Consider the following 13656-nt stretch of genomic DNA (forward strand, 5'->3'; position numbering starts at 1 on the left):
GTCATCCGGGAGGAGCTCAAATTAAAGCCGGTGTTCCTCCACATCGAGAGGAGCCAGATGAGGTGGTTCAGGCATCTGGTCAGGATGCCACCCGGACGCCTCCCGAGGGAGGTGTTTCGGGCACGTCCGACCGGTAGGAGGCCACGGGGAAGACCCAGGACACGTTGGGAAGACTATGTCTCCCGGCTGCCCTGGGAACGCCTCGGGATCCCCCGGGAGGAACTGGACGAAGTGGTTGGGGAGAGGGAAGTCTGGGCATCCCTGCTTAGGCTGATGCCCTCGGATAAGCGGAAGAAGATGGATGGATGCTCTTTGAAAAAATTATTTCAAAATTATGTCACGCAATATTACTTTTTTCATAACAATACAACTTGATGTTCACAAAAAATGTTTTTAATGTCATGTCTGAATATTCCACCTCCATTATTGTAACCTTACAACATTTCTTCCGTAGTAGTATGACTCAATTCTTATTGAACTTTTTCATCAAGTTACAATTTCCAAGTATACTTTTTCTCGTAACATTCCGCCTTTATCCGATGTCGTGCAGGTGATCGTACTACACATTGAGAGCAAACCTCAACAGCCACCTAAAGAGGTTCCAGGTACCAGGCGGTGTCTCGTGGTCAAAGAGACAGATGTGGTACTTTTGACACAGGAGCACCTTTATTTCCAAGACAAAGAGTCACCACTAGATGGCGATGTCACCTACGCCGTTACAACTCTGCCTTTCTACGTAGACGGCCAAAGGTAAGTACGTCATAGCGATACATATAACATTATAAAACAATACCCTATTTGTTTGTCTTATGATAAGCAGCAGTGTAGACGCCGGAAGGTTGTTCCTTGTGGACAGCATACCCAAGTTTGTCAAAGACGCCAATGCACCAGTGTTGAAGCTGTTCACGCAGGTAACTTAGCTTTTTTTAAATCCTTTTTGTTGTCCCAAAAATATGGGCAGCATGGTGGAAGAGGAGTTAGTGCGTCTGCCTCACAATACGATCCTGCACTCGGGATCTTTCTGTGTGGAGTTTGCATGTTCTCCCCGTGACTGCGTGGGTTCCCTCCGGGTACTCCGGCTTCCTCCCACCTCCAAAGACATGCACCTGGGGATAGGTTGATTGGCAACACTAAATTGACCCTAGTGTGTGAATGTGAGTGTGAATGTTGTTTGTCTATCTGTGTTGGCCCTGTGATGAGGTGGCGACTTGTCCAGGGTGTACCCCGCCTTCCGCCCGATTGTAGCCGAGATAGGCTCCAGCACCCCCCGCGACCCCGAAGGGAATAAGCGGTAAAAAAAATGGATGGATGGATGGTATCCTGAAATGCTGTTACTAATTTACAGGATAGAAAGTTACAGGAATGTACACTTTATCCCATGCTTACATCTCATTGTGCAACATGTGAATGTTTCAAGCAGAACTAAATGGGATCTCTGAAAGGGGTAACATTTATTTTCAAGGCAGGACCCCCACTTAGAAATACGATACTCGTACACAGCTCATGAAAGATTAGATGTTTCGTTATTTTCATTGTAAATCGGCCAAATCACTTACAGAATATTAAAAGGATAATCTCATGGAAAGGATTGCTATCATTTGATCACAACAACAAGACATTTAACTTGTTATTAAGTCAGTTTTGGGACATGTGTGCCGCTGGTATGGCCACAGTGTGCACGTCTGATGTTGCTCAAATGTGCTCCACTAAATGCTCAGGGAGTTTTTGCGTTTGCTCACACATGAAAAATTGAAGACAGGGTTTTTAGGACTATTCACCTCCGCCAAAGTTTTCAAAAGTTTCAGTTTTTAAGGACAAAGCTATATGCTAGTTTACACTTCTCTAGTTGTATTAGCCTTAAAATAATAAGATAAGACACTATTAAAACCATTGGAACCGTAAAATGTCCCTTTGTGTCTCTTGTATTCAGCATGCCATCAACTTCATGAAAGTAGCCTACATGCCTCCTATCCCTGATATTGGTCCCTTTCCTCAACACGTCCAGTTTGTTCTCTCCGTAACAAACCAACATGGCAAAAAACTGGATGGAATCTGCTTTAATGTCACTGTGCTGCCAGTGGACAACCAACCACCGCAGGTACGGGTGTTGTAACACCTCCGCAAAAAGTGGTGATCATTTCTGCTGTCATGTTTAAAATTGTCTGGGTTTAGGTCATTACCAACCCTTTAGTGGTAGATGAAGGTGGGAGTAGCCTGCTGGGCCTGGAACATCTAATATTGTCAGATGTGGACTCCGTTAAAGATGTATTGAGGTTGGAACTCCTGAGGGAACCGAAGCACGGAACCCTGCAGCTGAACAGCTTGCCTCTAAAACCGGGACACGATTTTAGCCTGCATGACCTGACGAGCCATATAGTTAGGTCAGTATGTGGTCAACTTGTTTAGACTCGGGCAAAGGCTGGTCTGAGACTTAGTAATGTTTACTTTTCAGGTACAACCATGACAATTCAGAAACTGCAGAGGACAACATTGACTTTGCAGTCACTGATGGAACCAATAAGATCAGTTTTAGTCTACAAGTAAATGTAAGTATTTGCACTACATCGAGTACCAGGTTGGTCCGTTTCCCCTATGAAACTGCACTCTTGGAACAAAGTACCAGAAGTCCTAATCCTTTTAAAATCCGCCCAAGTATCTACTTACTTAGGTCTTTGCTAGTGTTGAGGACCAGATAGTTATTCTTGCTGAACCATTTTCACAAAGTTGTCCTGTTTGATGGGGATGCGGGCCATACCTGGGTCTCTGTGCATGCGGTGTCTAAGACTCTTATATTCCACCGTTCACATAGAACTTCTGCATCTGACGCAATCTTTGATTGTTTTCTTTTTCAGATAATGCTTATCAATGACGAGGCACCAGTTTTGGTTCCTGGCTTGAAACCCGTACTTAACTGTGATGAAGGACACACAGCTGTCATTACTGCTGAGTACATCTGCGCTACTGACATTGACAGTGACAACAACAGCCTTTCCTTCCTGATAGCTCGGCAGCCCTCTCAGGGTTTGGTGCTGAGAAACGGCACTGTCGTGGATCACTTTGTTCAGGCGGATATCGTCGCCAGTGTTATTAGCTACAAACACACAGGCAAGCAGAAGAAGTTAATTGAGTACATGGGGGTGTCTGCTCTTCTTCCATCTGTTTTCCCGCGGCATGTGTTAAAATATATATGCTTTTACAGTCCCTAAAAGATCATCTTAGCCTCCAGGTCCATTTTCTGGAGTGATGGATGGTCTATCCATCCATCCATCCATCCATCTGCAACCGCTTATCCGGAATCTGGTCACGGGGACAACAGCTCCAACAGAGACCCCCAGACTTCCCTCTCCAGAGCAATATTTGCAACTTCCTCCTGGGGAATCCCGCAGCGTTCCCAGGCCAGAGAGGAGATGTAATCCCCCCATCTGGTCCTTGGCCTGCCGCGCAGTCTCCTCCCAGTGGGACGTGCAACGAGGACCTCCCTAGGGAGACACTCGTGAGGCATCTGCACGAGATGCCCGAACCACCTAAGCTGGTTCCTTTCCAAGCGAAGGAGCAGCGACTCTACTCCGAGTCTCTCTCGGGTGACTGAACTTCTCACCCTATCTCTAAGGGAGATGCCAGCCACCCTTCTGAGAAAACTCATTTCGGCCGCTTGTATCCGCGATCTTATTCTATCGGTCATGACCCACACTTCATGACCATAGGTAAGAGTAGGAATGTAGATAGCTCGGTAGACCAAGAGCTTTGCCTTTTGGCTCAACTCTCGTTTCGTCACAACAGTGTGGCAGAGAGACTGCAATACTGCCCCAGCTACTCCGATTCTCCGGCTGATTTCCTTCTCCATCTTTGCCTCACTCGTGAACAAGACCCCGATATACTTAAACTCCTCCACCTGGGACAGAATCTCGTTCTCTACCTGGATTTTACAAACCATGGATGGTCTAGACAGAGCTAAATTGTTCTAAGGGCCGTATTCCCAGAAAGCTAAGCACTGGGGGACTGGACTTCTCCCTACACTGTTATTCTTTGTGAAATGGCATCCTCTGCAATGGACATTTGTTGTTGGTTTGTTTCTTTTGCCACAAATTTCAGGAAAAATAGTCTTGCAATGACAAATACAAGTTTCCACTCCATGGACGCTGGCCTTTAGAAAGTTGAGATGTCAAGGATGCAAGGATCTGCCAATGTGTTTACGCTGGACCTAGTTCCTCTATATAATAGTAACGCTCTAGTGTTTTAGGAATTTGCTGCAAAAATGGGAGGCTCTGCCAAGATTAGGGTGCGGGTGTGCAGGGCCATAACCAGAATTTGAAAAATACAGAGGTAATTTGGACGTCAGTGAAAAAGTACAGGTTAATAGGCAGGAAATTTGAATTTTGCAATGTTCTAAAAGGTTGTCTCAAAGAAAACCCATCTGGTCCAGCCCCTAATTTGTCCCACCTTGGGTTTGAATCTAAATTGAGAAAGGGAAAGAGCGCTAGGCATTGAGCTAAAAGCGCGAGCTGTCTACTAAATGTCAAGCGTGAACTCTTAAGGCATCAGTGGCTGAGGCTTAGCAACTTACACTTACATAGCCACACTGGCTGGCCTAAGTCTGATTAAAAAAAAATCCCTGAATTTGGGCATGATTAATGTCCTCACCTGTTTCTCCGACCAAATTGTAAGGAGGATCATTAAGTGAAATAAAATAGTCCTTTAAATCATTTAAATCCTTCTTGAGGTCCTATCTCCCAATGGTAAAGAATTCTTAAAAAATCCTGAATCCAGACGGTGACACCAACAACCTTCAAAATGTAATCACTTGTGCGTTATCAAACTATGCCCATACCTTTTTGAGTTATGTGGCTCACAGACGGACAGACCAACAAACCCATCAGACCCAACAGTTCCAGCAAATAAGAACCCTAACTAACTCCAGCTACACCCGCCTGATATTTCATACCCATAGACCATATGTACAGGTAAAAGCCAGTAAATTAGAATATTTTGAAAAACTTGATTTATTTCAGTAATTGCATTCAAAAGGCGTAACTTGTACATTATATTTATTCATTGCACACAGACTGATGCATTCAAATGTTTATTTCATTTAATTTTGATGATTTGAAGTGGCAACAAATGAAAATCCAAAATTCCGTGTGTCACAAAATTAGAATATTACTTAAGGCTAATACAAAAAAGGGATTTTTAGAAATGTTGGCCAACAGAAAAGTATGAAAATGAAAAATATGAGCATGTACAATACTCAATACTTGGTTGGAGCTCCTTTTGCCTCAATTACTGCGTTAATGCGGCGTGGCATGGAGTCGATGAGTTTCTGGCACTGCTCAGGTGTTATGAGAGCCCAGGTTGCTCTGATAGTGGCCTTCAACTCTTCTGCGTTTTTGGGTCTGGCATTCTGCATCTTCCTTTTCACAATACCCCACAGATTTTCTATGGGGCTAAGGTCAGGGGAGTTGGCGGGCCAATTTAGAACAGAAATACCATGGTCCGTAAACCAGGCACGGGTAGATTTTGCGCTGTGTGCAGGCGCCAAGTCCTGTTGGAACTTGAAATCTCCATCTCCATAGAGCAGGTCAGCAGCAGGAAGCATGAAGTGCTCTAAAACTTGCTGGTAGACGGCTGCGTTGACCCTGGATCTCAGGAAACAGAGTGGACCGACACCAGCAGATGACATGGCACCCCAAACCATCACTGATGGTGGAAACTTTACACTAGACTTCAGGCAACGTGGATCCTGTGCCTCTCCTGTCTTCTTCCAGACTCTGGGACCTCGATTTCCAAAGGAAATGCAAAATTTGCATGGTTGGGTGATGGTTTGGGGTGCCATGTCATCTGCTGGTGTCGGTCCACTCTGTTTCCTGAGATCCAGGGTCAACGCAGCCGTCTACCAGCAAGTTTTAGAGCACTTCATGCTTCCTGCTGCTGACCTGCTCTATGGAGATGGAGATTTCAAGTTCCAACAGGACTTGGCGCCTGCACACAGCGCAAAATCTACCCGTGCCTGGTTTACGGACCATGGTATTTCTGTTCTAAATTGGCCCGCCAACTCCCCTGACCTTAGCCCCATAGAAAATCTGTGGGGTATTGTGAAAAGGAAGATGCAGAATGCCAGACCCAAAAACGCAGAAGAGTTGAAGGCCACTATCAGAGCAACCTGGGCTCTCATAACACCTGAGCAGTGCCAGAAACTCATCGACTCCATGCCACGCCGCATTAACGCAGTAATTGAGGCAAAAGGAGCTCCAACCAAGTATTGAGTATTGTACATGCTCATATTTTTCATTTTCATACTTTTCAGTTGGCCAACATTTCTAAAAATCCCTTTTTTGTATTAGCCTTACACAATATTCTAATTTTGTGACACACGGAATTTTGGATTTTCATTTGTTGCCACTTCAAATCATCAAAATTAAATGAAATAAACATTTGAATGCATCAGTCTGTGTGCAATGAATAAATATAATGTACAAGTTACACCTTTTGAATGCAATTACTGAAATAAATCAAGTTTTTCAAAATATTCTAATTTACTGGCTTTTACCTGTATTACAATGGATATCAGAGGCCACAGTGGTATTAATCGGATGCATTGCACTAGCCATTTTTCACTAAGGGTGTCAGATTACCATCAAAAGTAGCAATAATAACATTTTACACCACTAAAGATAACATAAATGTAACTATTAAACCCTGTCCTTACAAAATAATACATTAAAGACACATCATAAGTGATAATTGTAACGATAACAAGGCATGTGGGAAACACTTGTGTGGAGGGGGGCGTGGCCTGCGGGCCTGCAGCAAAGCGGGGTGTGCCAGGACCGACCTCGAAGTCAGCGACAGGTGCGTAGATGGCCCAGGTGGACCTTATTATTTAATAACCCGTCGCTGTCACCTTGGTGGACCCACTGGAAGCCGACTTCCACAATCGCCTTCCACAATTTGCAAATTCCAGTGGGTCCTCCAGACCAGTGGTCCCCAACCACCGGGCCGCCGCTCGTCACCGGTCCGTGGATCGATTGGTATCGGGCTGCACAAGAAATTAAAAAAACAACAACATAAAAACACAAAATACACTTACAATTAGTGCACTAACCCAAAAAACCTCCCTCCTCATTCACACTCATTCGCACAAAAGGGTTGTTTCTTTCTGTTATTAATATTTCTGGTTCCTACATTATATATCAATATAGATCAATACAGTCTGCAGGGATACAGTCCGTAAGCACACATGATTGTATTTTTTTAAGACAAAAATATAACAAATACCTGACTTTGAGGTCCTGGCACACCCCGCTTTGCTGCAGGCCCGCAGGCCACGCCCCCCTCCACAACTTGCTTTTTGGACTCATGCTTGCCAACTCTTAGACTTAGACTTAGACAAACTGTATTGGTCCACAAGGGGAATTGTTCCACACACTAGCTCAGTTACAAAGGATAGAAAGGATAAGGTTGGAAAGGATAATGCTCACAAGGGCACAAAAAGAGGGCGAAAACAAAAGGTTTAAAGTAGACTAAAAATGTACCATAGTAGCAATATAAAATATAACATATATGTGATATTTACATATTATATATACACTATATATGCAAACCACTGCGAAGTACTGGGCACTGGCCACAACAGACTGAGAAAAGACAACAGACTGAAAAAAGATTCCAGATTCTGCATAAGACTCCCGGAATTGCCCTTGTTGATCAACATCTCGACTGAAGTTACAAATCCCCCCTCCTCAGTTTGTGACTGTAATCCCTTAAAGGGGAACTGTACTTTTTTTTGGAATTTTGCCTATCATTCACAATTGTTATGAAAGACATTATGACCATGTAGAGGTTGCCCTCTAGTGGGTTCCTCGGACCACCACACACCGCTAGGAGAGCCCGGAATTCAGGGTGTAACACTGTTTTATTTTCATCAACTCTGCAAGGTTTTTGCTTTCCAGCAAAAAGTCCTTCTCTGAGTTCGGGTCTCTCTCTCTCTCTCTGGTTCCCACTCCAACTCCAACTCCGTGTCTCATTCCGGCTGCTGCTAATAAAGGCGACAGGTGATTAGATAACAAGGCCCACCTGGGCCATCCACTCACCTGTCGCTATCTTCGAGGCCGATCCTGGCACACCCCATTCCGCAGCAGACCACGCCCCCCTCCACAGACCGATGGATTTTTTTTTAAAGCATTCTAAATATTAAATAAACATAAATAAAAGTCCACTATTATGCCCATAAAACTCGATAAATAACCATTCAAAAAGCACCAACAATACTCCATTTACATTTGGTGACTTATATACTAACAAGTGTTAGTGATATTGTTATTATAAGCGCTAACGCAGACAAACTATTTAGAGCGGGGCCGTGATAACATCCAGGTGTCCCTATGTGTACATCATCGAGTGGTCTGCTGCTCTCTGTAAATTTATTCTTGATCATAAATCATGCATCTCACCTGAAAAGTAGATGGCTGGGAATATAATCTGACAAATTGGGACACTTTGACAGCCATTTAGGACCTGGAATTGGCGAGGACGACGCAAAAAAAGCGCTTGTTCCCCCGATTATGAGTCAATCTTCGTCTAAATGGGAATATATGAACATCCTAGCAGTCGGCATCCTTATGACAGCAGACCTTGTAGGGTAAGTGATGTTTGATTATGTTTGTCGGCTCTCGTAAAGTCTGCATTGATGAAAAAAAACCTTAAAATATTGTGATGCGTTTTTGAAATGATGCTTAAAATTATCAAAATACATAAATATTCAATGTTATTATAAATGTAGCTACATTACATATATATTTACATCATGTATACAACACTTAATGGAGGATTTTTGGGGGGGCTTTATAGGCATAATTGAACAGCTCCCATAGGTTCCATTGACTTTTGATCGCATTTATTAAATATTTAGAATGCAATTTAAAAAATCCATCCGTCTTCATGTCTTTCATAATGATTGAGAACCATCCATCCATCCATCTTCTTCCGCTTATCCGAGGTCGGGTCGCGGGGGCAGCAGCCTAAGCAGGGAAGCCCAGACTTCCATCTCCCCAGCCACTTCGTCCAGCTCTTCCTGTGGGACCCCGAGGCGTTCCCAGGCCAGCGGGGAGACATAGTCTTCCCAACGTGTCCTGGGTCTTCCCCGCGGCCTCCTACCGGTCGGACGTGCCCTAAACACCTCCCTAGGGAGGCGTTCGGGTGGCATCCTGACCAGATGCCCGAACCACCTCATCTGGCTCCTCTCCATGTGGAGGAGCAGCGGCTTTACTTTGAGCTCCCCCCGGATGGCAGAGCTTCTCACCCTATCTCTAAGGGAGAGCCCCGCCACCCGGCGGAGGAAACTCATCTCCTCTCTGAGCTGCCACCTTAACGCGGTAGAGGAGTTTGCGTGTCCCAATGATCCTAGGAGCTATGTTGTCCGGGGGATTTATGCCCCCTGGTAGGGTCTCCCAAGACAAACTGGTCCTAGGTGAGGGATCAGACAAAGAGCAGCTCGAAGACCTCCATGAAATATAAAAACCAAGGACCCAGATTTCCCTCGCCCGGACGCGGGTCAACGGGGCCCCCCTCTGGAGCCAGGCCCGGAGGTGGGGCACGATGGCGAGCGCCTAGTGGCCGGGCCTGTCCCCATGGGGCCCGGCCGGGCACAGCCCGAAGAGGCAACGTGGGTCCCCCCTCCAATGGGCTCACCACCCATAGCAGGGGTCATAGAGGTCGGGTGCGATGTGAGCTGGGCGGAAGCCGAAGGCAGGGCACTTGGCGGAAGCCGAAGGCAGGGCACTTGGCGGTTCGATCCTCGGCTACAGAAGCTAGCTCTTGGGACGTGGAACGTCACCTCACTGGGGGGGAAGGAGCCTGAGCTAGTGCGCGAAGTGGAGAAGTTCCGGCTAGATATAGTCGGACTCACTTCGACGCACAACAAGGGCTCTGGAACCAGTTCTCTCGAGAGGGGCTGGACTCTCTTCCACTCTGGCGTTGCCGGCAGTGAGAGGCGACGGGCTGGGGTGGCAATTCTTGTTTCCCCCCGGCTCAGAGCCTGTACGTTGGAGTTCAACCCGGTGGACGAGAGGGTAGCTTCCCTCCGCCTTCGTCTGGGGGAACGGGTCCTGACTGTGGTTTGCGCTTACGCGCCAAACCGCAGCTCAGAGTACCCACCCTTTTTGGATTCACTCGAGGGAGTACTTGAGAGTGCTCCCCCGGGTGATTCCCTCGTTCTACTGGGGGATTTCAATGCTCATGTTGGCAACGACAGTGAAACCTGGAGAGGCGTGATTGGGAAGAATGGCTGCCCGGATCTGAACCCGAGCGGTGTTTTGTTATTGGACTTTTGTGCCCATCACAGATTGTCCATAATGAACACCATGTTCAAACATAAGGGTGTCCATATGTGCACTTGGCACCAGGACACCCTAGGCCGCAGTTCCATGATCGACTTTGTAGTTGTGTCATCGGATTTGCGGCCTCATGTTTTGGACACTCGGGTGAAGAGAGGGGCGGAGCTTTCTACCGATCACCACCTGGTGGTGAGTTGGCTGCGATGGTGGGGGAGGATGCCGGACAGACCTGGCAGGCCCAAACGCATTGTGAGGGTTTGCTGGCAACGTCTGGCAGAGTCTCCTGTCAGAGAGTGTTTCAATTCCCACCTCCGGAAGAACTTTGAACATGTCACGAGGGAGGTGCTGGACATTGAGTCCGAATGGACCATGTTCCGCGCCTCTATTGTCGAGGCGGCTGATTGGAGCTGTGGCCGCAAGGTAGTTGGTGCTTGTAGTGGCGGTAATCCTAGATGATTGAGAACGATAGGCAAAATTCCAAAAAAAAGTGCTTTTAATCAATGACTTTTAATCATCAAACATTTTGTTCATACCTCTGAGTAGATGCAGATCAGATCAGTGATATAGGTTCTTTGAATGGATTTTCTTGAACCAATATCTGCAAAACCGTAATTAAAAAAAAAACAAGTTTTATGTGCATGTAAAATATTGCAGCTTTTGTCTAGATCAGTGTTTTTCAACCTTTTCTGAGCCAAGGCACATTTTTTTCCATTGACAAAATCCCGAGGCACACCACCAGCAGGAAACATTAAAAAATGAAACTCAGCAGCCGATATTGACGGTAAAAAGTCGTTCTCGCAATTGTTGGATATGAATTCAAACCATAACCAACCATGCATCACTATAGCTCTTGTCTCAAAGTAGGTGTGCTGTCACCACCTGTCACATCACGCCGTGACTTATTTTGAGTTTTTTGGTGTTTTCCCGTGTGTAGTGTTTTAGTTCTTGTCTTGCGCTCCTGTTTTTGGTGTTGATTGTCATGTCATGTACGGATGTACCTTGTGGACGCCGTCTGCTCCGCACGCCGTAAGTCTTTGCTGTCGTCCAGCATTTTGTTTTTGTTTACTTTTCAGCCAGTTCAGTTTTAGCTTCGTTTTGCAAAGCCATCCCTAAGCTTCAATGCTTTTTCTTAGCGCACTCGCCTTTTGTCTATTTTTGGTTTAAGATACCTTTTGTCATGACTTGGTCCTGGGTGTTTGCTTTTCCGGGATGCAACGGAAAATTGGCTCGGGCGAGACGGGAATGTAAGTACATAATTTATTTTATAATTACTAAAACAAAAAGAAGTAAACAAAAGGCGCGCACAATGGCGGAGAACAAACTATGAAACCAAAAAGACTATAAACATGGAACAAATCTTACTTTGGCATGGGACATGAAGCATGATCTAAGAGGAGGAAGAGTGTGTAGAGCATAATTGTGGGATGTCACCAGAAAGACAAACTGAAAACAATGAACTTAAATACTACAGACATGATTAACGAAAACAGGTGCGTGACTCAAAACGTGAAACAGGTGCATGACGTGACAGATGAAAACTAATGGGTTGCTATGGTGACAAACAAGAGTGCACAATGAATCCAAACGTGGAACAGGTGAAACTAATGGGTAATCATGGAAACAAGACAAGGGAGTGAAAAGCCAGAAACTAAAGAGTCCAATAACTAAACAAAACATGACTAAAACAAAACATGATTACACAGACATGACACCTTTTTACCTGCAAACCATCATCGTCGTTCTCGACATCTACAAAGCAATTTGCTTCCGGCTGCCACCTACTGATATGGAAGAGTATTACACGGTTACTCTGCCAAGCTCTAGACAGCACAGACACTCAACAACGGCACATTTGCAGATTATAATTACTGGATGACAACAAATATTTTTAACCCAATTAGGTGAAATTACATAATCTCCCACGGCACACCAAACAATATCTCACGGTACACTAGTGGTTGAAAAACCCTGGTCGAGATGTTCAAAGGATTAGGAGGAAGTGGTAAATCAGCAAATACTGATTTACCAAATATTGACTAAAAATCGAAACTCTACAAGCAGGAACGAAGAACGGATGAACATGGATTTTTTCCCCCCCTTTTTAAATGCAATTTACCTTTACACAAGTGTTAAAAAAAGGTCCATTGATAGAAGAGTATGTGAAAACATGTCTGCATTCATAAAACCATTCAGTGCGCTTTGAATTTTGTCCCCCTGTGCAATTGAGTTTGAGCCCGTTGTTCTAGGTCCGGTACTAAGCTTGTTTGTGGTTTTTTAGGGCCGGAGATTGGACTCACTCCTCAACATGACAGTATCAGCTTTGTGATTTCTGATGGCGAAACGGAACAGTTGGCTTCATGCTGTGATGGAAGACCAGAAACAGCGCTTCCTGTGCATGATCTTCATGTAACCATTTTCCCAGTCAACAGCCAGCCACCCTCACTCAGAACAGGTGCGTCCCTCTACCGGACCCGCCACTTCAAGTTGTCTCAGTCTCACTTGTTTTTATTAACACAAGGGTTTGTACGATTCAAATTCAGAATCAGAATCAGAATCAGAAATACTTTAATAATCCCTGAGGGGAATTTAAAGGGGAACATTATCACCAGACCTATGTAAGCGTCAATATATACCTTGATGTTGCAGAAAAAAGACCATATATTTTTTTAACCGATTTCCGAACTCTAAATGGGTGAATTTTGGCGAATTAAACGCCTTTCGATGACGTCACAACGTGGCGTCACATCGGGAAGCAATCCGCCATTTTCTCAAACACCGAGTCAAATCAGCTCTGTTATTTTCCGTTTTTTCGACTGTTTTCCGTACCTTGGAGACATCATGGTCAGTGTGTTGTCGGAGGGTGTAACAACACGAACAGGGATGGATTCAAGTTGCACCAGTGGCCCAAAGATGCGAAAGTGGCAAGAAATTGGACGTTTGTTCCGCACACTTTACCGACGAAAGCTATGCTACGACAGAGATGGCAAGAATGTGTGGATATCCTGCGACACTCAAAGCAGATGCATTTCCAATGATAAAGTCAAAGAAATCTGCCGCCAGACCCCCATTGAATCTGCCGGAGTGTGATCAGCTTTCAGGAAAAGAGCGCGGATGAGGGTATGTCTACAGAATATATTAATTCATGAAAATTGGGCTGTCTGCACTCTCAAAGTGCATGTTGTTGCCAAATGTATTTCATATGCTGTAAACCTAGTTCATAGTTGTTAGTTTCCTTTAATGCCAAACAAACACATACCAATCGTTGGTTAGAAGGCGATCGCCGAATTCGTCCTCGCTTTCTCCCGTGTCGCTGGCTGTCGTGTCGTTT

The 13656-nt window shown here is 45.2% G+C and overlaps 1 protein-coding gene across 1 annotated transcript in view; it reads left to right on the top strand.

Moving 5' to 3' along the window:
- The window catches only part of frem1a (Fras1 related extracellular matrix 1a), a 76831-nt gene that overhangs the window by 35091 nt on the left and 28084 nt on the right, over positions 1–13656 (top strand). Inside the window, exons 10-16 of the mRNA XM_061959148.1 lie at positions 551–750; positions 821–911; positions 1931–2098; positions 2173–2381; positions 2453–2546; positions 2853–3105; positions 12607–12780. Of these exons, the coding sequence (XP_061815132.1) occupies positions 551–750; positions 821–911; positions 1931–2098; positions 2173–2381; positions 2453–2546; positions 2853–3105; positions 12607–12780 (1189 nt within the window). The remainder of the gene's footprint in view (positions 1–550; positions 751–820; positions 912–1930; positions 2099–2172; positions 2382–2452; positions 2547–2852; positions 3106–12606; positions 12781–13656) is intronic.

Source organism: Nerophis lumbriciformis, linkage group LG05 (assembly GCF_033978685.3).
Source record: "Nerophis lumbriciformis linkage group LG05, RoL_Nlum_v2.1, whole genome shotgun sequence".
Taxonomy (NCBI): domain Eukaryota; kingdom Metazoa; phylum Chordata; class Actinopteri; order Syngnathiformes; family Syngnathidae; genus Nerophis; species Nerophis lumbriciformis.